The sequence below is a fragment of the Salminus brasiliensis genome, chromosome 14 (genome assembly GCF_030463535.1).
Source record: "Salminus brasiliensis chromosome 14, fSalBra1.hap2, whole genome shotgun sequence".
NCBI classification, from domain to species: domain Eukaryota; kingdom Metazoa; phylum Chordata; class Actinopteri; order Characiformes; family Bryconidae; genus Salminus; species Salminus brasiliensis.
Window position 1 is genome coordinate 15,836,487 of NC_132891.1, and position 27,189 is coordinate 15,863,675.

Below are 27,189 nucleotides of genomic sequence, written 5' to 3' on the forward strand. Positions count from 1 at the left end.
AGATTTAACCAATGGTGTGACTGTCCGAACCTGGCGTTACAAAAATACATTTGGGCACCCCTGGCCAGACTGTGTGTTTTTTGGGGTTTTTAAGTGTAGATCACGTCCATAATGGAGAACACACTTTTGCACACTGTCAAGCATAATTACTGTGTAGTAGCATAATTTAATGTTGCAACAACAACAAAAAAAAGAATAAATACAAATAAACGGCACTTTGTTGCCCCCCCCCCATTGTATATTAAATTCAGAAAATAAACTAGAATTGTGCAGAACATTTCATTTTGTTTCCTGTAGGAGACCCAAATGTTTGCGCATATATATATATATATATATATATATATATATATATATATATATAAAAAAGTGCTACAAAGGTTATTTGAGAGATGCTATAAAGGAACCACTTTTGGTTCCGTAAAGAACCATGCTTGTTCTTGATCAATTTTAAGGTTACATCTCTATTATAAAAATGGTTCATTGTGGAACCAAAAGTCACTCAAAGAACCTTTTCCTGCACCCTTAATTTTTAGAGTATGTATATATATATATATATATGTATGTCTAATTTGATACACTCTCCATATCTGCCGGTGAAACCACATCCAGCTCCACATCCATTCAGAACTGAAAAGGAGAAAATCTTTGTACCTACTAGGGATGCACTTGTCTTATTTCTTCCCCATATGAGTAGGCACCTAACTAAGCTATTAAGGGAAATTATTAAAGATAATTGATCTATAGTTTAAGCAAAACACACAGAACAATCTGATTGATTTTTTTTTTTTTTTTTTTTTTTAGAATTAAGTAAATGAAATGCTTTCCTCGCTTTATAGAGAGTAGTCGTATTTTAGCTTAAGTCTTGCATTCCAAGCTCTTTATGTATTCTTGTTTAGCAACATAGTCATCTTAATTTTAGTACTTGCTTATTACTGCCAACCTCTGGCAAAAAAAGGTGAAAAACATAAATGGAATATTTTTCATTCAGCCTTACACTATTTTATATAGCATGGAGTATATCATCTACAGGGAGAAATGTGTAAAAGAATAAACCAACAACAACAAACAGAACAAATGTGACAAAGCCAGTCCACTTTTTATTACATGACTCACCTAAAATCAGTTGCTGCAGTGTAAAGTGACAGATATGTATATTGGTTGATCCAAAGAGATGACATTACAACAAACCTATTTACTTATTGTACAGTACATTGTACCTTTTGACTTGTAATGTATGATGTTAAAATCATTAAAAAACAAACCCATGGTTTTATATCTTTGTTGTTTACACCACCTCCCCTTCCCACCTCCCCACCTCCCCCTCCCCCTCCAGGGGTGATTTCCTGCTGGTTGTGGTGGGGAGAGGGCGCTAGAATAAGCAGCCTAGAGGTTATGGCTGAAAACTGCCATTCGCATACCATACAGCCAAGGCAGGAAACCACACCACTGCTCACAAACGAAATGATGAAGGAGGAGGAGGAGGAGAGAAAATTAAAAAAAGAAAAACTGGAGGCAAGTTTCCAAGTGATAAAAAAGCAGCGCTTGGCTTCAAGGCAGGCCTAATTATACCGCCCTACCTCAAGCCTATACTTACAAGTCCCAAGGAGCCGCTTTAGTCCAGCATTTCTCACAAACGCACCAACTGGAATACACAGTGCGCCCACCGTTTCTCACATGCAGAAAAAACAGCGACTCGAGTTTGGAGGAATTTGAGGTTTTTTACAGTCGCTCTGTGTACACCAGCAACCAGCTTCCAGCTCCGACCTCAACCACCACTGGGGGAAAAATACTCGCTGGAGGAAAACAGCCAACGACCAAGTCAAACAGTTCTCAGAGGCCTTCTGCAAATCCTCTAGACCAGGGGTGCCCAAAGTGCAGAGCCTGCGGTGGTCCCGGCTGCCAAAAAAACAAACAATATAGCTAGCTACAAATGCAGAAGACATAAAATCTCTCATAACATTAACAGTAAGCCACTTCCATATAATATAGAAAAGTCTGCTTTTTAAATTAAATGATAGGTAGCTTTTTGGTGCACCATCGCAGCTATATTTATTGAGGTGAGCTCGGTGACCGTAAAAGTTTGTGATGGTGTTATAGCTAGCTAGCCTAGCAGCTCCCGCTAAAAACAAACAATATACAGATACAGAAGACCTAATACAGATACATAAAACCAATAATAACATCAACATCGATTTCAGTTCTTAAACACTTCAATATAATATATAAAAGTCTGTGTTTTAATTAAATGATTGGTAACTTTCTAGTCGACCAAATCGTAGCTAGCTATATTTATTGAGGTGAGCTTGGTGACCGTTGAAGTCCAGTGTTTGTTAGCTAGCTAATCAAGCACGTCCCGTCGAAAAACAAACGACACAAATACAGAAGGCATAACATTACCATATATCTATACTATAAAAATGTTTTAATTAAATGAGGGGTAACTTTCTGGTAGACTATCGTATATTTATTGAGGTAAGCTTGGTGACCGTTAAAGTTTGTGACGGTGTTAGCTAGCTAGCCTAGCAGCTCCCGCTAAAAACAAACAAAAACAATATAGCTACAGATACAGAAGACATAAAGCCTCTAATAACATCAACATCAATTTCAGTTCTTAAACAATCCTATATAATATAGAAAGTCTTTTAATTAAATGATGGGTAACTTTCTGATCGACCAAATCGTAGCTAGCTATATTTATTGAGGTGAGCTTGGTGACCGTTGAAGTCCAGTGTTTGTTAGCTAGCTAATCAAGCACGTCCCGTCGAAAAACAAACGATACAAATACAGAAGGCATAACATTACCATATATCTCGGTTCTTTAACACTTTCATATACTATAAAAATGTTTTAATTAAATGAGGGGTAACTTTCTGGTGGACCATCGTATATTTATTGAGGTAAGCTTGGTGACCGTTAAAGTTTGTGACGGTGTTAGTTAGCTAGCCTAGCAGCTCCCGCTAAAAACAAACAAAAACAATATACAGATACAGAAGACATAAAGCCTCTAATAACATCAACATCAATTTCAGTTCTTAAACAATCCTATATAATATAGAAACGTCCGTGTTTTAATTAAATGATAGGTAACTTTCTGATCGACCAAATCGTAGCTAGCCATTTATTGAGGTGAGCTTGGTGACCGTTGAAGTCCAGTGTTTGTTAGCTAGCTAATCAAGCACGTCCCGTCGAAAAACAAACGATACAAATACAGAAGGCATAACATTACCATATATCTCGGTTCTTAACCACTTCCATCTAATATAGAAAAGTCTGTTTTTTTAATTAAATGAGGGGTAACTTTCTGGTAGACTATCGTATATTTATTGAGGTGAGCTTGGTGACCGTTGAAAGTTTGTGACGGTGTTAGCTAGCTAGCCTAGCAGCTCCCGCTAAAAACAAACAAAAACAATATACAGATACAGAAGACATAAAGCCTCTAATAACATCAACATCGATTTCAGTTCTTAAACAATCCTATATAATATAGAAAAGTCTTTTAATTAAATGATGGGTAACTTTCTGGTCGACCAAATCGTAGCTAGCTAGCTATATTTATTGAGGTGAGCTTGGTGACCGTTGAAGTCCAGTGTTTGTTAGCTAGCTAATCAAGCACGTCCCGTCGAAAAAGAAACGATACAAATACAGGAGGCATAACATTACCATATATCTCGGTTCTTAACCACTTTCATATAATATAAAAATGTTTTAATTAAATGATGGGTAACTTTCTGGTGGACCATCGTATATTTATTGAGGTAAGCTTGGTGACCGTTAAAGTTTGTGACGGTGTTAGCTAGCTAGCCTAGCAGCTCCCGCTAAAAACAAACAAAATACAGATACAGAAGAAGTAAAGCCTCTAATAACATCAACATTAATTTCAGTTCTTAAACAATCCTATATAATACAGAAAAGTCTGTGTTTTAATTAAATGATGGGTAACTTTCTGATCGACCAAATCGTAGCTAGCTAGCTATATTTATTGAGGTGAGCTTGGTGACCGTTGAAGTCCAGTGTTTGTTAGCTATAGCTAGTCAAGCACGTCCCGTCGAAAAACAAACGATACAAATACAAGAGGCATAATATTACCATATATTTCGGTTCTTTAACACTTTCATATAATATAAAAATGTTTTAATTAAATGATAGGCAACTTTCTGGTGGACCATCGTATATTTATTGAGGTGAGCTTGGTAACCGTTAAAGTTTGTGACGGTGTTAGCTAGCTAGCCTAGCAGCTGCCGTTGAAAAACAATATACAAACACTGAAGGCATAAAATCTCTCATATCATTAACATACATGTCTGTTCTTAAACACTTAAATAAAACATAAAAATGTCTGTTTTTATGAAGTGCTGGGTAACTCTAGTGGACCAAATCCTATATTTATTGAGGTGAGCTTGGTGACGGTGTTGGCTAGCCTAGCATCTCCCGTTGTTATCTAATGAAGCACATGTCAGATATCCTGCCTGTCTTGGCTGATCGACGGCTTCTGGGGTAAGTGATAAATTATGTTTATTAGATTTCACCTACAAACGTTTATTTTTTCATTGAGTGATGGGGATGGGGTCGCTTTCTGACCGGCCAAATGGTAGCTAGCTATCTAACACACTAATGGGGTACTCGCACCTTGGGCAGCCCTGCTCTGAATGTACAAGCAAGCACAGGTTTTGGGACAGACAGCTTTTCAAATCTCAACTCGTCGGCACTTTTATTCATTTCATACATTGTAGAACTTGACATTCGTTTAAGGAAGGAGGGCCATAAAGGTTTGTTAAAAAATAAACATGCTTTCGACTAAAAACAAGGACATGGTCGGTACATACAGAGCTCCACAAAAAGCCAGAACGCAACGGTACAAAGCGGTGTATTTACATCCACTGTAGACACACGCAGTTACACACACACACACACACTCAACAGGCAAGAAAAAGTATGTAGTTTAGAAAATAGATTTTCTCCCATAGTCCTTGCATTCGGATACAAACAGATGAATCATCTCTAAGAAACCTCAGTTAATTCCAGAAGAGACAGAAGAAGGGTGGCTTTCATACTGCTCAGAATGACTGCTTAGGTGTGGTGTATTAAAGGAGCACTCCAGCATTTCCAGCCTGATCTCAGGGGCTTGTCAATGACCATGGGCAATCATTTCAACTCACCCACGCCCATTTGAAGCCTGTGGACTGGCACTGAAGCAGAAGGTACGGCTGATGAAAACGCTGGAATGCTCCTTTAAAGGAAAAGTTTAGTTAAAAGTCAGACCAACATGACTTACCACTTACCGCTTTTTACTTTAAACTTGTTTTAAAGTAAACTTGATTTTGAAAGCAAATGAAGGATTATTTCTGCATGTATTTACAGAGATGACGATTGGTGACAGTCGAAGACCAGTGTTTGTTAGCACTGTTAGCCTAGCATCTACTGTTGTAAACTGAAGAAGTAGAGGTCAGATGTAAAACATTTCTTGGTTGATCGGCTGCACCTGTAGGTAAGTGATGAGTAATGTTTACTAGATTTTTTTTGCTAAATTAGTCCTTTAATTGTATGGAAACATACAAGAGGTAAACTGGGGTTGTAGTTGTAACTGCGCTGTGCACTGGTTCTGTTCACCACTGCTTTTACTCCAGTGTCGTTAGGAAACACTAGTGGTGGATCACCAGATCTACCAGTGTCCGTTGTTAGAATGACCTCCTCAAATAAAAAACAAGCAAACAAAACAAACAAAAAGACAGAAAGGTCCTTAAAGATCCACCAATTCTCGGCCCAAAGAAGCAGGAGGAGATGGAGGTCAGTATCAAAACAGAGCCAAGTTTGAATCACAATCACAAAGAAATCAGTCAATCAACCAACCAGCACAAGTAATTTACAACAGTGGTTCTCAAACCAGTCCTCTAGTGTTCCCAAAACGGTCTACATTCTTTGCTCCGTTCATAGCAAAAGGGCTGGACTGTCTGGAGGACCAGTTTGAGAACTGCTGGTTTATGAAGATGCAGCTTCTCCAACCTCAAACACACCAAGTGGACAAAGACGTTGATCTTTAAAAACTGCTACCTCTTAGCCTTTTAGCTCCCCTGGACCATGGCTTATGCCCTGCTTGTGTCGTGCACTGCTGTAACGGCAACACATGGAACTAAGAAACCATCGAAGTCTGCTGAAAGCTCTAGACCTATTAACAGTGATTCTCCAGAATTGTTTTTCCTAGAAAGAATATTAGAAAGTTAAGAAGTTTCAAACTTTGACAGAAAGTTAAATGACAGACATACACTGTGTGCTCACAGGCTAGAACCTTATATGGGAAAAATCATTTGGTGTCTTCCATAGCCAGGCTTAAATGCACCGCACAACGGCCACTGGAATTCAGGGTAATGGAATGTGTAGTACAGCGCTGGACACCCTTCAGGCTTTCACAGTTCACCTGAGTCGCACCTTAGTACACGCTGGGGAACAGGGAACGTCTCAAAAGGAGAAGAACATTTTCTTGGCTCTTCATAACAGATACAGTTGGTACTGGATACTGGTTTGGGTTCGGTAAACTGCCCACAACAGTTTGGGGAAAGACACCAGTAAGGATTTTTTTCTCTCTTTTCTTTTAATGTCCTTTGTTCCTTTATCATGTCTTCAGGCCATAACTCTAGTATTCAGCGTATGCTCAACGACCACAGACTGACCACCTTTCCTCCAGCATGCTGCATACACACGCACGCACGCACACACACACACACACATTTCTGTACAACAGTACAACACTAGTTTGAATCAGAGACTTGGGAACAGATTGAAAATTAAATATACAGTATTCAAAGATAACTAAAGTAAATTTGTAAAATTATAATATTTAAGTATTTGCCCGTCCCCAGACGTCCCACTGCTTCATTATGCTAACAGATAACCCACCCCCCTCAAAAAAAAACAAAAAAACACACTTTGGCCCAAGTGGTGCAAAAGGAAACCATGATTTCAATTTAAAACAAATGAACAAACAAAAAAAGGAATAATTCTAGTCCATAACGATGCAACCTCTGTGTTTCAGTGGACGAGCGACTGAGTGAGGATGGGAGACTGAAGCACATGGTTGAATAGTCTCTGCACAAAGCACCTGCCTTTTTTCCCCCCCTTTTCCCCACCAGTCAGCAGGGGGCGCAGCCTCACGTCACACACCTCGTGCGCGCATACCGACAGCCACTCGCACATGCATACACATACACCATCATGTCAGTGCTTGCTCGACACACCATAAGGTTTAAAAAAAAAAAAAATAAAATAAAAAATAATAATAATAATAATAATACAAAAATAAACAAAAAACGAAGGTAACAAAAATGCAGGAGGACCGCGGCTCAGTCAATTTTGACGGCGGCGTATATCTTGCGTATGAACATGTAAGCTGCGTAGAAGCCGATAGTCCCAGTCAGGAGCCAGAAGGATAAAACCATGAGAGCCGTGTAGCCAAAATACAGCAAGGAGGGGATAAACTCCACAATGTCCAGCTGAAGAGAGAAAGGGAGAGAAAAGAAATATTAATAAAAATCTATAACAACATTCCATATTATTTCACGCAAATGTAATTTTCTCTTTCAAAGACAACATTTTAAAAACAAGACAACCCAAGAATCAAACATGCACACAATTTTGTTCAAACTATTTACATACACCACAATGTGGTAATAATAAATAAACAATATACTTTTATACATACTCAAACTAGAACAGACAGGCATTATAAAGCTGTGGGTACAGGTTTTGGAGCGTGCAAGTGTACCAGCAGGCCAGTCTGATCACCCAGTTTGAAGTTTGCTAGCCCCTAGTGGCAAAGCACAGAAGAGCACTTCTCCATTGAAGTTCACTATACAGCACAGCTGTCCCGTTTGGTCAAACTATTCACTCTACTGACACACCACAGTGGCCATGCTGGATGCGTTACCACTGTCATATAAAGACTGACCAATCACCTTTTGTGCTGTTAGCTGATAATCTGATATTCACTCTGAGCCCACTCTCAGCGTTTTATCAGCATGCATCAGTCCTGGATTCACAGCTCTGAGCTGACTTCTATCCTTTTCTTTTTGTTGTCAGTTTGTGCTGAACATAATAACCATTGTAAAAATCTAAGGCTAAAAAAGGCAAAAAAGAAACGTAACAGGCCTACTGTACAGCAGTGATGAATCCTGAAGTTCACCTGTACTGCCAAGTTACAGGTTTTTCTGCTTTAACAGGGGAAAGGAAACAAACTACTCTCTAAATACTCAGTTGTGAAGCATTAGTGATTAATCTATAGTGATGTGTCTATGAAGCATGGCTCATTTGAGGAAACTCATTTCAGGAAACTTCGGCTTGATTAAAAGTGCGGCTCCTAGTTCTAAGCCAGCGTGCAACATGTAAAGAAGCAACAGCCACTAAAACCAAGAGATGAACCTCTCCAAAGCTGAGCCTAGTTTTGACTCAGGATCCTAAATGTCAAGTTCTAAAGTTACCTTATTGACGAAGTAAAAAATGGCGTAGACGAGTACATAAAACGCAGAGCCTCCAGACACTAGGAAAGTCCTCCACCACCATCGGTAGTCCTGTGGGGAGAACGAAGACACAGTAACTGACTTGTTACTTCAGCAATCTACACTGTCAAAAAAAAGAGTGCTCCATAGGTACATTTTTATTTCTAAAGATATAAACAAGATATACACTCTAAAGGTAAAACATGGCCCGCCAGACCTTGTATGTAAGCCCACTGTTCAGTTCTTTACACTCATACTACTGTCATAATTAACATCACTTTTATAGAGCCTAAAATAGAACCCTGTGGGCAATATATGTTAATAATTCACAAAGATGTTTCTGTATGAGGATTAATAACTGCATAATTAACCTAATTTATCAATATAACCATTTTCTATGACAGAATGAGCTCTATGGTGCCAATCAGCTCTAGAGGCACAATTTAGTGCCTCAAAGCACAGAATCAAGTATAAAGAACAAACGCTATAAAGTCAACACTTTACTGAGGGACAGCATTGATGACAACTGACACTAATCTAAAGGCTTACTCCAACAAGTGCCAGTTGCAAATCAGAAAAGCCAACCTCCATTCATTATGAACAACCAGAACACACACCTCTGCACAGAGCTGAAAGTAGACCATGACGATACTGATCTGTGAGCAGGACACCACTAGGATGATGAAGACCAGGAACAGGAAGCCAAAAAGATAGTAGAACTGGTTCTCCCAGATGGCCTAAAGAGAACACATCATAAGAATGCAGATAACATTATTTATTTTCTCCAGAATACAAACAGTGAAAGCAACACGGTTCTCTCTATGGACTGGCCATGAGTTTTTACGGGGTAGATCAGACTTACACTGAAGATGAAGAAGAGCTCAATAAACATAGCACCGAATGGAAGAATGCCGGCCATCAGAATCCTACATGAGTAGAACAAACACAGTCAATGAATATTCTCTCTGGCAAGTGCTGAGCCTTGCGTGATTTGAGGCTGTGTTTATACATATTGTGAATTATTTGTGAAGGACACAAGAGCTCAGGTCTTTGGCGGTTGCTGCCGTAAAAGTCTGCAGGAATATGAACATTAACTTTCAGCAGTCTATCACTGTATGAAATCCATATCCCAGGCATGTTTATTTTTTTAATATATAGGAACTCTTACTTATTATGTTTGCTCAAAAACACAGACTTTTCGTTTTCAAATTACTTCAACTGATAATCAAAACAACAAAAATATTGTTTTTTCAAATTTAAAATGAACCAACCTAGTCATTACAGCTCACAGTCTGTTTACAACTCTTACTACTCTGGTTTTCATATTTTTCTTTACCAGTTTATAATGGCAGAACACGCATCTGTATCGGATTAGTTGTTTACCACAGAGCATTTGTTAAATGTTTCTGTGTGCTCGGAAAAGCATTCATCAGGAAACTGTTGACTTCACTGAGGCAGGAGATTAGGTTTAAAAATTAGGTTGTCACCAACAGGTATTTGGTTAACACCGAAAGTCTTCAATTAACTCACCCGACAAACTTGTTCATGTACCAGCGCTGTTCTGGCACCTGCCGTGGGATCTGGTTGGTGCGCACCGGGTTGTCGTATGGCTGCTTGCGGAAGCCGAAATAGTAGCCCAAGTACACCAGAGGCATGGAGATCCCAAACCACATACACAACAGAGCCAACATAGTGGTGAAAGGGACCTGAGAAGGACAACTCAAATTCATAACTCATAATTCATTCAGTTTTGGTGGATTATCTGCAAACCTGTAAATCTGACTTGAGAGTTCAGTGGGTAAATGAAATGGAGGTGGAGAGTAATAGCAGACTGCACAGATACTCACAGCTCCAGAGGAGTGCTCTCCCCAGATAAAACAGTTCAACACAAAACAGATTCCGAAAACCACCGCAGGGTACAGAGTGGCAGTCTATGAAGAGAGGGGAAACAAAATGTGGCAGAAATTTAGCCAGTTTCTCAAAAGCTAGCACACGTCATGGTCAAGTGTCAAAATGTACAACAGTAGCGCTGCTTCCTGAAAGTCGAGGAGTCGAATCATCAGTCGGAGACCAGTCCGTCGACTGAGATTCTTCAAGCTGAGCAGCTGAGTTTTTTTTTAGTTTTGTAGAACAGACAAAAGCTTACAGAAAGGCACAATGATTACATTTTATTGAAGAATTATAAATAATGGGAATATGTTTATGCTCTAGTGCTGGTGGTCAACTGTTGAGGCAAGCTAAAGCTGAGAAACTGAGGAGGAGGATGCTGCAAATGATGCTTTTTTTAGGCTCTGTCTGCAAGAATTTGCTGATCATTCAACAACATTTAACATGGCAAACCACTTGAAATGGGCCATCCTGAATGATTTGGGATGATGTAATGCAGGCAGCAAGTCTATTTACAGACTTTTACTGTCTCTAGTGTGAAATATGCACGACATCTACAAAGCAAATTCAATATTTTCAGTTAAAATGACATGTAAACATGATCATCATATTAAATGTATTGTATCTCCACTATAGGCTGTTTATTCTCATTAAGCACAAATTAAGAGTTTATTGGTTGGTGTGGCACAACCACCACACCACTACCTGCCAGTGAGCTACCACAACACGTGTGGGTTGGATTCCTATTCTGGGTGACCATGCTGCGCTACACCAATAAGGGTCCTTGGGCAAGAATCCTAACACTACATTGGCCCACCTCTGTAATTCAAGTAACCTTGTAAGTCACATCAGCTAAATGCAATAAGTGTGAATGTTATTTTTCATTAGGTAGCACACAGATGCGCCAAACCACATTTCTCTGCTTTACATAAACCCTACCTAATGCCCTTCTAATGGTGGTGAACTATTTTTTTTATTTTTTTTTACATACTATTCAATATAGTAGAGAATGCTCAGGGATATGCAGCCTACAAGAAAGCAACTGAGCAATTTGCAGGGTTTCCCTACATGTAAATAGCCTCCATGCCGCAAGATATTGTGTGGTTCTGCAGGCGTACTGTTGACCTTTCATGCTTTTTCACTTCTGTGTACAAGGAATAGTATGGCTAGTATGAACCTGCGCAACCCTGGAATTCAGTCTGCATGACTGAATTACCCAAAAAGGTAATGTCTGTAATGTACCAGGATTCGATGGTGAAAGAGACTATTGTCTCTGGGGTCTGTAAGACTACAACAACACTAAACAACTTCAACAGTGTGGCTTTACATATGTACAATATTTTTTTTACCAATTCCAGCCATTACGGTTGTATTGGATTCAAGCATTAATGTGATTACTCACACAGAAAGCTCCTTTCTTCCATCTGTGGCCTTTTAGAGTGCGGTACAGCCTACCAGCAAAGTATCCTCCGAACACACTGCAGACACAGCCATAGGCCAAACACACACTTACAATGTGCACGTTCACGATTATATACACATACTGTAAATATACACACATGAATTTCACCTTACCCCATGAACATAAAGAGAAAGCAAGCAGTGGTCATCAGAGCCCCCCGACTGGATGGAGACAACATGCCCAGCATGGCCACAACTTCAACACAGACACACACCCCATGGGTCAGTAAAATGCCTTTGTCTGGTAATGATATACTGTTTCCCTGTGTGTTATACTCACAGATAACAATGAGGATCATGCAAAAGAGCTGGATCCCTGAACCAAGCAATGAACTCAGGATCATGGGATACTGGGGTGGCCGGAACACGTCTCCGTGAACGTTCTTCCAGCCAGACTCCTCCATGGTGTCCTCCTGTTTGTGTGAGAGCAAAAGAGAGAGAGAGAGAGAGTTTAGTTAATAGTTAGGCAGTCTCTCTTGAGACTCCATCATAAGAGCACAGGCAGAGATGATCTGCTTACAATGTCGTCCTCTCTGTTGTAGTTGGCAATGTCCTTCCTCAACGTCCTGATGATGATCATACTCAGGATGCCTGAAATTGATAAAGGTACACAAACTCAGTAAACACAGTCTAGCCATCTGACTGTTTCTTTTAATCTGGCAAGTTGTACATTGTTTGAGTCTGATACATCAGCCAACTGATGCCTGTGCCGGCCAGCATTACAATGAAAGTGATGAGGGGTGCAATTTCACTCATCCAGAGAGAGCACAGGCAACTGTGCCTTCATGGGCTCCGGCTGCTGATGGCGAGGAGCACAGCCCGGGATTCAAACTTCCAATCCTCAGGCCATAGTGTTAGCGTCTTTTCCAATACAGGATTTCTTGGTATAATCTAATCTTAGCCACAAGCAAGTCTCAAGTCCCAAGTTACTGTGGTTGGAATCATGCAAGACAAGTCGAGTCGAGTCATCGCTATTAGCCAAGAAAGACAAGGCAAGTGATTGCTCAAGTCAAGCAAGACACAAGTCATACGAAATTCTGATGACCCACCCAGCTTCCATCCAATTTCTGAATGCTGCATCACATACATGTAGGAAGTGGAATTACATAAGCAGCAAGCTAATAGCTAGTATCCTGCTGCCTAGAAACATAAGGTGAATAACCACTATGCAGAACGTCCATGGCCAAACATGTTCAGCAGGTGGATTTGGCATAGGTTTCTAGCTAATGTTTGAGCAGCAAATATGTCAGCTAAAAAAGCATGTGGGTGGTGACGGATGAAGTTGGATGTTGAAATGGAGGTGGTTTGGTCACTACGTGCACCTTTACCCTTACTAATTTTGCATATTACTGTTTTCATCTTACTACAGTCAGGCATCAACAGCACAATCCTACAATCTTTTTTTTAATAAAATGGAATAGCCCCTTCCATGATAGCTTACTTGTAGGTTGCACTGCAGATAAATACCAAGTCAAAATCAAGTTGAGTCGTTAGTCAAGCAAGTCTCAAGTCCTCAAACCTCTGCTCCAGTGTCAAGTCAACGGAAAATTGGGATGGTGCTGGAGCTGCCTTGTCAGCGCCCTACATGTCTACACAATGACTCTCTTATAACAATGTTCATCTACCTGATAAGAAGAAGACGACAACCACAGAGTTGACGATGGAGAACCAGTGAATCTGCACATCACTCATAGTGAGGTACGTGTCCCACCGAGATGCCCACTTCACCTGACTCTCCTACACAACACAAGAGGAAACACAAGAGGCATTAGACCAGTGCAGGAGAGATGTGGACTGTGATGAAAAGGTGAAGGATACTGTCTCACCTCCCAGTGCACAGAGTAAGTGAAGAGCACACTGTTCTCTTTGGATGGGTCTATCTCTTGAGGGGCAGATCCACTGGCCTCGGGTAACGTACACGAACCTGTCCCATCAGCCTTCAGGTCTAGGAGAGCAAGAGGGTAAAAGACAGGCAGACAGATAGAATCAAACAATTAGGGATGAAATTAGTTAGCAGTGTGACTGGGATTTGAACCAGACCAGGATCACAATAACGTGCAGCCCAACTGAAAAGGTAGCGCCAACCAACAGCAAGTAGTTACATTTCTCAAATTCAAATAATTTGCATAGTTGAACTGGCCACTTTTGCACTCCGCTTTTTTGTATCAGTCTACCAGATTCAGTTTCAGATGACTCCCACATCCCCGGGATGTTAAGAGAATGCTCATTTGCTATTCACACTTCCTAGTAACAGCCTGAAAGGCATTACCTTCTAGCTTCACGCTCTGCGGCACCACCTCAAAGCGCACAACGCGGTAAGTTGGCTCGTCCTGGTCCTCCACCTTTTCTTTGTGGTAGTACAGGATGAAGGACAGGTGGTTGTGCAAATAGAACTGTGGGGAAAGGAAAAATAACTGTTGAAAGATACCATATATTGTGCAGAACTGTAAACAGCTTGGGCGTTCAAACCTGATCTGATTGTAAGCACTAAATCCAAGCCAATGACCTTTCCACCTATGGTACAGTTCTGTTTGATGTACAGTGGTGCTTGAAAGCTTGTGAACCCTTAAGAATTATTTAATTAATATTTGTTTTGTCTCATTTGTTTGTTTTGTTCTCCATATCTACTTTTTTAGTATTTTTGATGAATCTGATGAAGTTTTAGGTCACATTTATGCAGAACATTGTAAAGGTTCATAAACGTGTAAGCACCACTGCAGGTTGTATGGCTGTTATTGTAGCCACTGCTACAGCAATGGAACAGGTGAATGGACTTTATAACAGACACATATGAGACATTGTGAGACAATGTAAACCCCACACTGTAAAAACTGATTCATCAGTTCAGCCTAAAAAAGGACTTCATGTGGTACACAAGTAGTAAAGCAATTGAACTGGGTTCATTCAACTGAAATACTTGGAACCATTTTTTTTATTCAAAGTATTTATTTGAGACCCAGTTCAACTGCTTACCACCACATGGTATTTTTTTTATGTTAAAAGAACAAATCCCTTTTTATAGCACAGTGATGTTAGACCTTTGGCAGAATTATATAATATTACCAACAGAATGCAACAAAATTAGTCCCAAGCACATTATTTGAAAACATTCTCAGATTTCTTGAATATTACAGTTGTGTGAATTATCTATCAGAGTGTCAATTTTCATTCCAGTGTTCTGAGTCATCTTTAAAAGTAGATTATTCTTTGAGAATTTATAACAATTCTATAATATGTTGCTTTGCATGTTCTTGGTGGACTAATTAACTTACATTTACAGCAAGTTAAATATAAATATTATCATATTCAAACATTTTTTCATTTAAAATACTACCGAAATATATTCCCACAAACTTCTGAGAATTTCTGCTTTAAGCAAGCATTTTAGTTCACAATTACCACAAAAAAAGATGAGAAATCATGACACACAACTCATGACACGGTCAAGAAAAAAAAAAAAACTAAACAGTGTTGCACCGATACCAATACCATTATAGTTTAGTACCTTTTTACATAGAGACGTGTACTTGAGTGTGAAATTGCTGCATAAGTGCTTTTTTGTTTCTAAACAGGCATTTTTTGCACTGCTCAGAAATGTGAATTTTAAACACCAATTTAAGCTGTTTGGTCAAACTTAACAGCTTATGTACTGTGACCATTTAGATTTTTTCAGATCTCTGAAACTTCAAATGTACAGTTGCTCAACCAGAAAATACAGTTTTTTCAAGCTTATTATGTCTTGATTGGGATAAGACATAAAAATAGTACAACTGATAAAAAGTGGAACATTATACATATCATATCTATTAATTAAGTCAGAGTTGGTATCAGTACCCTGTAATCATCAGATAAATGTGGTATCTGTGTTGGAAAGGAAAAAGAGGCATCTGTGCATCCCCAAAAATAAATAATTCACACAATTTTTTTTAGGAAACTACTGTATACATGTTTCTGTATTGTTTTTACTCATAACAGTAAACAGCAGTACTGGTGAATTGAACGTTGGGATGATAAGAACAGTTTTAGAGACCAACCAGTGATTTTAAAGAAGAAATATTGCTAGCGAGAGAAATATAGGAGAAAATATATAGGAGAAATATGCCAAATCCGGTAAACCGTGTTGTATTTACATTCCTGACACCTCGAAAATCTTGTTCTATTGCTGTCATGTTAAAGACCTGCATATCTGTGGTCTATATCGGTTGCCTACATGATTGTTTCTCAGTCCAGCCAGACAGTCTACATTTTTGCTGTAACGAACCCTGAATCACTGAATATTTGACAAATGCACACTGCTAAACAGGCTAGAGCACATATGTGGGCTATCCGGTGGGCTCTGAACACTGCATTGAGAAACAACAGCTTACATCACTATGACCTTTGATTTTTGGTCACTTGCACTGTATGCGAATGGTGCTCTAGGCACAGACTCTGGACCTACTCTTTTGTTGGCATGTCAAAATATCGCAATAACTGTTGTGTATTGTGAGGTTGGCTTTAAATATCCAGATAATATTTTTACCATATCGCCCAGCCCTAGAGTGCCTCACACGATTTACGCCTTTTCTTTCTTTATTCTTTATCGACTGAAAATAAACAAGTATTCAGAGATATTCTGAAATTTTGAAATCATGGTGTACTGGGTGAGGACTGTGCGACAGTGTGGCTGGACCGTTGTAGTGTGTGTGTGTGTGTGTGTGTGTGTGTGTGTGTGTGTGTGGACATATGCATTTATGCATGTATTTATATAGAGCTATGGCAGCCATTTTATTCCAGACATTTCATCAAACAAAGCTGAGTTAGCTGAGTTTGCAGACTTTGAATAGCATAACTTCACCCAACAGCAATGTGAAAGACTAATGGAGAGCCTGCCAAGACAGTAAAGCTGTGATTGGCAGTTAAGGTTATTTCACCATAGTGAAATTTTTGAATTTTTGAATGCCCTTAAAGTTCAAATATTTCTTTGTGTTATAATTATTATATATAATTATAATAATAATTTCTTTGCATTATTTGAGCAGTTGGTTTTGGGCTGTTGTCATTTCTGCAAATAAATGCTCGAAATAGCTATATTTTTAATTGGAATTTAAGGGAAATGTTGTCCACGGTTAATGAAATTAAATGAACACGAATGTTAATTTCCCTAAACACATTGCCTATAAATAGTAAAACCAAAGAATAATTTTTTCTGGAGCTGTAATAATAAGCATTGCAGTTAAATAATTAGCTTAAAATCTCCTAGAAAACTCCCAATAAACTTCTAATTCCACTTACTGCATCCTGTTTGGATTGATGGAATAAAGCTGGTTTGCTTCTCTTGTTGAAGCCTGGACTAAACATTGTAGCCAATTAAAAGATGCATTTCCAGTCTACCAAATTCTCAAAACCAAAAGGTCTGAGCATCCCTTCTGTAAAATCTACCAGGTTAAGCTGGGGATTAACCAATCTCAACAAAATCAAGTGATCTGTTGTTTTTTTTTGTGTTACATCAGTCACACAGTTCACCACAGCAGCATTTCTTAAAGGCTCTCAGTTTTAGGAAAACAGATACAAGTAGGGATGGAACATAGTATATCAATATTTAACGACTTTCACTGTACACAAAATCACAGGCAAATTGCATCAGTAGGGGCAGATTCTTACAAACTACTATTCAAATACTGCCCCATACTAAGTACAGTGATTACTAATTACAGCCCAATACAGACTAATTTCACAGATTGTATTGAAACATGCAGTTGTTCAGGGTTTCATTAAGCACTGACGATATCCTCGATATCCTTCGCAAAACATGTGTATCATTATAACAAAAATATCGTCATAATGCCCACCCATGGATACAAGTAGTAAAATAGCTCTTAGTGGTGGTGTAGTGGTCCATAAGAAGTTAAAGGGACACATCACCTCCCTTACTTAGTCCAGAACAATCTAATCAGAAAAGTTATCAGCATTTCAATAAATCTGAAGATGCTACAGGTGTTTTATAGCAAACAGTAGTCACAGAAATCACAGGACGACAGCAACACAAGCAACCGCCACATTTATCTATACTGTAGTGAGGGATGAAGGAAGCATGAACCCTGTTTTAATGTCCCAAAAACCACCAAGAAATCTTGTCAAACATGTGTCAAACAGGTTTGAGATTTTCATGACGTTCCAAGGCGGGACCTAAACGTACAAGGGCGCATTTGGCGTCATAACGGGAAGCACAGACACAGCAAATTGACTTTGGTGTGCGGTTGGGTGGACCTTGGCTTTAAAACCGAGGCACTTCAGAGACAAAGAGAATGAGAATTAAAGGTGGATGCGGCAGTCTACAGGTACAATAGAGGACACACAGCAGAGCAGGATGCGATAAATATTGCCCTCTGAGCAAATGTTTAGAGATCCCACCCTGAGTCCACAGGCTGCTGGCCTGCATACCCAAGTCACGATTAAGCAGCAGCAGAGAGAAGCGGCAGGCCTACCTTGTTGCTGTCCGTAAAACCCAGCCTGTAGCCGTGTTCAAACTGCACATCTTTCATCAGGTCTTTCTTCTGTTCCTCGTCTGTTCCTGCCTCTCTGTTTGGGTAAAACTCCAGCCTTGTGGCCACTGGAAGGTTGTCTGCAATACTGTTCACGGACATCGTTCAGTTAGAGCTTTTACCTGCACAGGAGTGTAAATTCTTGTAGGCATTAGTGAGTGAGTGAGTGAGTGAGTGAGTGGATGCTTTAGAAGGTTAATGGTTTAATAGCTAATAGATACCAAGAGATCTTAAAGCTTAATGCAACAACTATGGCCGCACTGAATATAGCATCTACTGTGTGAATATGGAACATGTCCATATTCTGTGCAGACCTCTAGTCACTTTGCTTATGGGTTACATGTATTCATACTAAACTGGCTGAGTACAAACACCACAGACATTTCATAGTAATTCACTACAGAAGCATATTACGATGTGTCTATAAATGAAAAGTTAGCAGTCAAACCATTTGTTTAAATCAATGTGTGTGTGTGTGTGTGTGTGTGTGTAAACAAGAAAAAACAGGTAAGCCTAGTTGGGCTGGACACCATCGGCTGCTTAGAATAGTCAATGGCGATTCAACAATGCAGTGACAAAGAGTTTGGGACCAAAACTATGTGCTCATTATTTTGGAAAAGGTGCTGTGTGGAATAAAACGACATCTGTTATGTTTAGTGTACCATTTCATGTGACCCTGCCTGGTAAAAAAAAACAAAAAAAACAACTCAAGCCTCGCCTTCGGAGCCTTAAACTGTAGACAACATCTTTACTAGTTTTCAGATGTGAACGGCTCATGACTAACACTTCGAAGCAATGCTGAGGGTAGTGATGCTAATGCCACAATAGCGTTGCTGGGCGAGTCTGGTGGTCACCGCAATAGCTATGCTAACGTTGCGTTAGCAATGCTGATGCCACAATAACAATGCAAATGTTGCGATTGTGATGCTAACGTGGCAGTAGAGATGCTGACCGGGGCTGGCAGCAGTCACCATGGTAGCTATTCTAACACCGCGGATGCTGGGCAGTCAGTCAAAAGCGAAACTGCCTCTTTAAGATCGGCCTGCTAGGCAGTCCGGCAAAAAAAAAAAAGTATATCAGCTTTATTACAAAGACAGCTGTGGGCATATTAATGCGCATTTAATTTTTTATTTAGTTTTATTTTGAATATTTGGTGGCACCATAAATAATTGTGATTAATTAAAATGTGATTAATTTGTGATTATTATTTTTGGTTGTTAAACTCATGTATATTCAAATCAGATGCGAGTCTTTCGATAAAATTACGCAAATTTATTTTACGGTGAGCTTTAACCATATGTAACTTGGACCAACAAGAACCAGCAAAACCAGCAGTTCCCCTGCATTACACTCCAATTAAAGAAACCTGATTAAGCCCTCAGTGAGCCATTTCAACTACAGACAATAAAGCAAATCAACTACATCTCTATTTAATAAAGCATGCAATTGGCCAATGCAATTGGTTCTTGTAATAGCAATAAAACCAAAGAGAAGCCCAATTTATCTCATGATAACCTTATCACATCATCTTACTATGTGTCTATTTATGACATCTGGCCCAGAGCCAAGTAAATGTAATCATGTCATAGAACTAGGTGAATGGAGCTTTAGAAGTCATGTTAAAGGGCTCTTAATTAGTACAGCGTGGCGTTCTTGCTTGGAAGGAGAATTTGGAGGGCAGTGACATTAGACTGACTAGGCTGTACCAACAACCATTACTTGATTCTCAAAAACACAGAATCAGTCAATTCTTAATGACTGGTTTAACCACGTGGCAGACAGTGGTTCATTTGCTTGATTATTATTGCCATATACTGAATGGTAACCTCTGTATTGTGATACGCATCATATCGCCAGGTTCCTGCCAATACACAGCCCTAGTAAAAGTAACCTGGTAATGTTGTGGGTTTAGTGTGTGAAGAGGGCTGATCTATACACACAGACTAGCTGGAAGACCGGCTGAATAAGGTAAAGGAGCTCACAGGTGAATGTAGTACTCTTCCTGGATGCGTTCAGCGATCAGTTTGCTGTTGGCCACAGTGAGTTTTGTGGGCTTGTCTGGCTTTCCACACACCAGCTCACACTTCTTGTCCTGGTTCATCTGCACCTGGTACAGGGTGTTAACAATACGGTCCCCTCGCAGAACCTCGCCTGTAGAGAAAGCAAAAGTGAATAGTATTAGGACCAGTCATATCCCTGAACACACCTCTTTTTTTAATGCAACTTACACTAGATACACCACAAGTACATTACCCAGGTTCTCTGCCTTATACACAACGTTGTCCGGTCGACAGAAAGGCAGGGAGTAGTACTCATAGGGCAGTTGCGTCCTTGAACTGGTCAGCTTTACTGCCTACACATAGGAAAATGGCAAATAGGTCATTCAAAGAGGCGTCTTGTTACAACAAGACATCACATACTGGTTTACGTCGATACATGAGATACTGTGAAGGCCTTTATCATCAGTATTGATTGAGCATAGCCGGGATTCTACTTGCTCATGTACATCTACAGTGCCGGCTCAGGGAGGCTCTGAATGAAGCCATAGACAAAGCCAGACTACAGGAGTTGAGTCTTACCTTGATATCAACAGGATCATTCTGATGGAAATCCATGGGTGCTACACCAGGCACATAGAAGGGCTTGACCAAAGGCAGTGTGGAGAGCAGCAGCAAGACCCACGTCTCCTGCAGAACAAAAAGTCACAAACACAGACTGATTCTAACAGATTGTTTTAATAAAAAAAGAAAAAAAAAAAGACTCCACAGCATCTCAACTTAGACAGAATCATTACTGATTGCAGATTTCCCATCTGCACCACACTGGAGTGATGTAAAGAGGAAGTGCCATCTACCCACCCTGGAGAGAGCCAGGCCAACTGTGCCCTCTCTGGGACCCTGGCTGCCTATGGCTGGCAGCATGATCCAGATTTGATCCTCTGGTCATAGTGACAGTGCCTTATTCCGCTGGACCATTCGAGGCCACAGACAATACAGGATTTCTTTCCTTTTCTTAACTGAAGGATGCACTACGGGGGGCTCCGAGGGGGACAGTGGACTAAGGTGACAGTTCAAATCCTGGGTCATGCTGCTTGCCATCAGCAGCTGAACTTAGAGAGAGTACAATTACCCTTGATGCCACATCACTGTTAGCCGTTTTGGAGCTGGGAAGTCGCACTTTCCTGGAAAGAGGCGGTGGCTGGCTTTGCATGTATCAGGAGACATGTGCTAGTCCTCACCCTCCTAGTGTTGGGGGCATTGCTAGTGTTCAAATAATTGGGTAACTGTCCTTCCAAATGTACTGAAAAGTGGAAGTGTAGCTCAGCCACAAAGTGTCAGACCATGTACAGGTACAGAGCAGGGTCGCCAAGTGCTGAGGAGTGCAGTGTATAAGCCCTAGAGTAGTTTGAGCTACAGAAACAGTGATGATCCAGATGATCCCACAAATGAATTTATAGCCTACATAAAATTATCCCTACATTTGCATATATAAACAACACAAAAGGACGACAGCATTTATACGCATTTGTAAACTAAAGCTATATAGGTGCAGAACAATCAACCACATTGAACATGAGCCACATGCAAATTGCTTTGTAGGCTACAGAGAAGGTCACAGAGCCTCGACTGTTCTGTGGTGTAAGTCTCGCTGATTATTTACACTCACACTTTAACAGGTCAGATCTTATATTATTTCAACCAAAAACAGAACTCCATGCTGGTCCAAGCTGGTTTATGCTGGTCCAGGCTGGATGATCAGTGCACAAAACACAGTCATGATAAATTATACTTGTTTCTCTAAAAGGGCAACTTTACAGCAAGAGCAAAAAAATTTAACTTTTAATGAAAGTCACTTTGGAGAATTTCTATTGGTCCATTTACATAAAAACCGACAGACTGTCAAGTGAAAAACAGCAAAAATGGATTTCGCATCACAGCAACAATATGATGTTTTTTTGGCTGGTGACCAGTTATGCTGGTCTATGCTTTTTATTTCAGTAGGGAACTGAGTCAAATTCTGGATGTCAGTTAGTCTCCAAGAGACTGCAGGTGAGAGCAGACTTAGGTTAAGGGCAGGAGCTGGACAAATAATATTGATTTACCGTTGGGATCCGGACCTGAAACAGGACCCTAGAGCTTCATTGTAGGAGCCTAAATTGTTTTTAATATATTTTTATTTAATGTTCAGTATTGATATATGGGATAATATAGTAAAATAGGATCATTCTCAGGATTTCAATATCTGTAAGATGGCTAATGTAGTGTAGTGGTAATAACACTGCTTACCCTGTGGCAGACTAGGGTTCGATTACCTGGCTAGGCAAGCACACCATGCAATACCAACAAGAGCTCTTGGACAAGACTCCTAATGCGAACTTCACCAACATGTGTCTAATGTAAAAGCCCTGTACATGAGCATCAGCCAAATGCTATGAATTTGAGATGGGTCAGCCTCTCTGACCACCAGCAGAGCTTATCCATTACAACACGTATTTGTATGTATGGGAACTATCAGTCTGACATTATTAGACTGTTAGACATGTCTGATCATTATTACACATGTCTGATCATTATTACACATGTCTGACATTATTAGACTATTAGACATGCCTGATCATTATTATAATTTTAATAAATCTATTGATACAAATATGATTCCAATACCATCGTTCATCTCTAATTGTCTTTCATTTCATTGTTTTCATTTTGCTCCAACCTTACCAAAAATGTTACCATCAAACTGACAAGTGGCTTAAAGTAATGAACACTAGTTCTCGGGACATGTCGTCTGACTAGCCTCATTTGATGGGATCTGGGGAAAAAGTGTAAAAGCTCAACAATATATAAAGGCAGGGTGATAACTTCTAAACAGGACGAGCTAAATAACACAGCCTGTTAAAAGAAGGTCTATTTTTACACAAACATCAGTAACAGTAACAGATCTCCTGATCAGATCTCCTGATCAGATCTCCTTAACATTACAGTCCAGAAATCCAGGCTTAGTCCTCGGACTGGGCTTTGCAGCTACCCGGCTGGCAAGGATCACTAAAAGTAACTGATTTCTTCACATTTAAGCAAAAGTGTCATTTAGAAATCCTGGTCAGCGACCGGACGCCTCTCGAAATTAAGGATTGTCCAGGTCGAGGTGTTGCTCAAAGCGAAACCCTGCATTACATTAGCTCTGAATGCCACTCCAATCAGCAGGACTGTCACTATCCCCACTACCTCAGGACCGACAAGAGCCTACGAGGAATGGGGAGCCAGCCATCGTCTATTCTGCCCCAGAGATCACTGGATAATCAGTGCAGCACTGAAGGAACCTCGGCGAGGCAGGTTTTAGCTACAGATCCAGTAACTGCTAGCTAGCCAGGTTAGCTAACGCTACTACAGCTACAGGAACAGCTCGGCTAGCTGATCATCTCCGTTGATGAACAGCTAGCGGTTACGCGGCTGCAGTCCTTCCTGATGTACAATATAAGCAGTTACACTCTTCCTCACATCCAGCTCCACAGCCCGCAGTGTGTCCGTCACATCAGCACAGACAGGCTTTATTTTTCAAAACACACTCTTAGCGTTTCAACTTACCATCGCGGCCGCCATCTTGAATACACGTGTCATTCGAGACGTCACAGGAAATGTGCGCGCGTGTGCGTGTGCGTCGCGCTCGCGCGCGTACGTTTGTGTGTGAGAAGCGACGCGCGCAGGTACTAGTTCTCAGCTCCATCCCCTGCTCACCTGCTCTAGCTGCCATTATTGAGCGCTGATTCGCCATAACTATAATTAATACCGGGCTCCCATGTTTCAATAAACACAGTGATGTTAAACCATTACTTTTTTGTATGAGTGTTATTTGTATTTATTGTAATATTAGTGTCTTACTGAGCGAATAAGTGCTCACTGCCCAGCTTTTTAATGCTAATGCTCACAGGCGCCTGAAATCTGCACCGCACTGTTTACGGTTTCATTGAAAAGGCACGATGGTCAACTTTTTAAACCTTATTTTTTTAAGTATACATTTACATACCCTACACATTCTTTAGACATTTTAAAGCATAAATAGTATTAATAGTAGTTTTCATGTAATTCCAATTAAAATAACACACACACACACACACACACACACACACACACATATACACTCATATACACATATAAAATAAAAGCATACCCGATACGTTGGGTCGTTTGCAGTATGTTAAATTTAGTAAATCAGTAGGTTGTGTTTTGGAGAAAAAGCCTTATTTAAGTTTGTTTCCTGTAAAAAAAAGAAGTTTTTTTTGAACTACCAACAAAACGAGTATGTACTGTTTAAAAAACTACTTCATGTGGAATTGAACTGATTTTATTAATTCAAATAAATAATTTTAAATAAAGCAAATATTTACAGTGTAATTCAACCTCCACTGTTCAGTTGCTTAAGTTCACTGTAAGGTCACCTGCTAATGTGATACTGATATTACACTGTAATGGTAAAGTCTCAAATAAATAAATATAAATAAATAAATAAATATATAAAATTTTAAATATATATTTAAACTTTCGTGTTTTTTTTTTTCTTAATGATAGTCAATTTGATAGACAATTTGTTCCGGAATTATGATTTTTTAAATTGTTTTATTACTAAATGCACGTGACTGTCTTACATAGTGAAAGCAGAGTCACGAAAGAGACACGAATGTTAGTCATAAACTAAAGATACAGGAAAAATGTATCCCAGTACGGGGGTCTCTAACCTGTGGGTCTACGTCATGTGAAATTGCACTGGTTTATTTATTAAAATAAATAATTTAAAACAAAGCAAACCCACTTTTAGTTTAGAAAAGCAAAAGCTACATTTACAGTCTTATTCAAACCTCCACTGTTCAGTGAAGTAACTTCATATCTGCCATCATTCAGTCTGCTGTCTGTCTGTGTGCGTGTCAGGGTGTGTGTGTGTGTGTGTGTGTCAGGGTGTGTGTGTGTGTGTGTGTGTGTGTCAGGGTGTGTGTGTGTGTCAGTGTGTGTGTGTGTGTGTGTGTGTGTCAGTGTGTGTGTGTGTGTGTGTGTCAGTGTGTGTGTGTGTGTGTCAGGGGTTGTTGGAAGACGGAAGAAAAAGTAGTTCCTGTTCTACGTTACTGGATAATTTTCACCCTTTCAACAGCAGCTCTTTCAGTTTAACAGAAAGAATCAGTTCTCTGATAAAAGACTTTAGAAATGCAGAAATGCTCTCTTTATAAAGTATTACTCTAACTAGTTTAAAATAGATTAAATAAAATAGTTATCTGAGGTAGTCTGTATGACATAAATAATTACTAGATTGTGACCTGGATTATTATAGCTTATCATATTGTATTGTATGGTTCTTTTTTTTTTATAATAATGAAAAAAAAATTCTTCCTTACTGTTTACATTTTCCCCTTAATGATGTCAATTTGTTGTTGTTGAATTACAGTTTGAGAATATTCTAAACTACCAGGGCTGAAATAGTGTTTTTTTTTTTTATTAATTAATTATTTTATTAACTATTTAAAACATATCAGTTTTAGTGACTGTCTTACATGGTGAAAGTAGAGTCACGAAAGAGACACGAATGTTAGTCATAAACTAAAGATACAGGAAAAATGTATGCCCCCCCCCCCCTAGTGGACCGATGTGGTACTGTTGGAAGGTACTGTTTGTTACAATAAATTGTTATTTTTTGACCAAAGATTTAATTAAAGATAATTTTACATATGACCAATAATTTACTGGAAATTTGTTTTGCACAAAAATAAAATATAGTAAATAGGTCTAGCTTGTTGATGGATTTAACCAAACCAGCACTGCTAGGTTAAATGTTAAAAAAAAAAAAATAATAATAAAAATAAAAAATAATATAATATCCTTAAAAAAAAAAAGAAAAAAAAGATATAGATATATATAAGATATATATATATATATATATATATATATATATATATATATATATATATATCAATGAATAGATACAAATAAGTTTAGTTCATTTGAGGTGTTCATTATGTTCTGTGACTATATGCTACACTGAGTATTCGCATTTAAACAGGCAAAAGTTTGGGAAATCTAAAACCTAAATCTTTGGGAAATGTAGAGAGCCAGTGCACATACTGAGAATCAGCTTACTGCCACCAGGTGTCGCTGTGTCCCAATAACACGGATTAACCTAAACTGGAAGGCTCAGTCCTTTCTTCTACAGTCCACACAATTCAATGATACTGAGATTTGTAAGCTCTGTTATGAATTTGGGTTTGTGTATTTAAAGTTAAGTAAAGGTAAAGGACTTGGTTAAATACCAGCAAACTGCAAGCAAATATCACACCATCTGTAGAAATCTGAAGATGAAAAGAAGATGGCTTCGTCAGTAAGGAGAATGATCATTAACACACCTCGAAATCCACAATGGACTACTTCAAGAGCCCAACATAAAGTCCCCCAACATAAACATCTTTAAAACTCTGTGGATAGACTTTAGAAAAGCAGCGAATGCAAGAGAACCCATGAATCTTACAGATCTTGAAGCCTAGTCGCCAAAAATACCACAAATAAACCCAAAAGACTCTTAGCTGCTACAAAAGGGGCTTCCAAAGAGGGTGTTATTAAGTACTGATCACACAGGGTTCCCCAACCTTTGCTTTGGGCCTTCTACCTTTTTTTCTTATTTTGAAATGTGTCACCTTTTTCCTTTTGGAAATCAGGCCACCTTTTACTCACTTCCACCCACAAAGCTATTAGGTAGTAGCAGGTATTTTGACCGGGGGTTCCCATTTCCCCTTTGACGGATGGCCTTGATAACTCTTTTGCTATAGCTTCTATCTTCAGTGATCTTTCCCTTCA

At 39.4% G+C, this 27,189-nt stretch overlaps 1 protein-coding gene across 1 annotated transcript; it reads right to left on the reverse strand.

Annotated features, from left to right (window-relative positions):
• Positions 1 to 4,151: 4,151 nt before the first annotated feature.
• tm9sf4 (transmembrane 9 superfamily protein member 4) lies at positions 4,152 to 23,976 on the reverse strand. The gene is made up of 18 exons (XM_072696571.1): positions 23,944 to 23,976; positions 20,938 to 21,045; positions 20,612 to 20,711; positions 20,341 to 20,509; positions 18,302 to 18,446; positions 14,104 to 14,227; positions 13,661 to 13,779; positions 13,460 to 13,571; positions 12,355 to 12,425; positions 12,115 to 12,247; positions 11,949 to 12,030; positions 11,776 to 11,851; positions 10,334 to 10,417; positions 10,017 to 10,192; positions 9,349 to 9,412; positions 9,104 to 9,223; positions 8,469 to 8,558; positions 4,152 to 7,484 (listed from the first exon to the last, which is right to left on the reverse strand). The coding sequence occupies exons 1-18, from the start codon at positions 23,974 to 23,976 to the stop codon at positions 7,335 to 7,337; spliced, it is 1,956 nt and encodes a 651-aa protein (XP_072552672.1). The 3' UTR covers positions 4,152 to 7,334.
• Between the last annotated feature and the right edge of the window lie 3,213 nt (positions 23,977 to 27,189).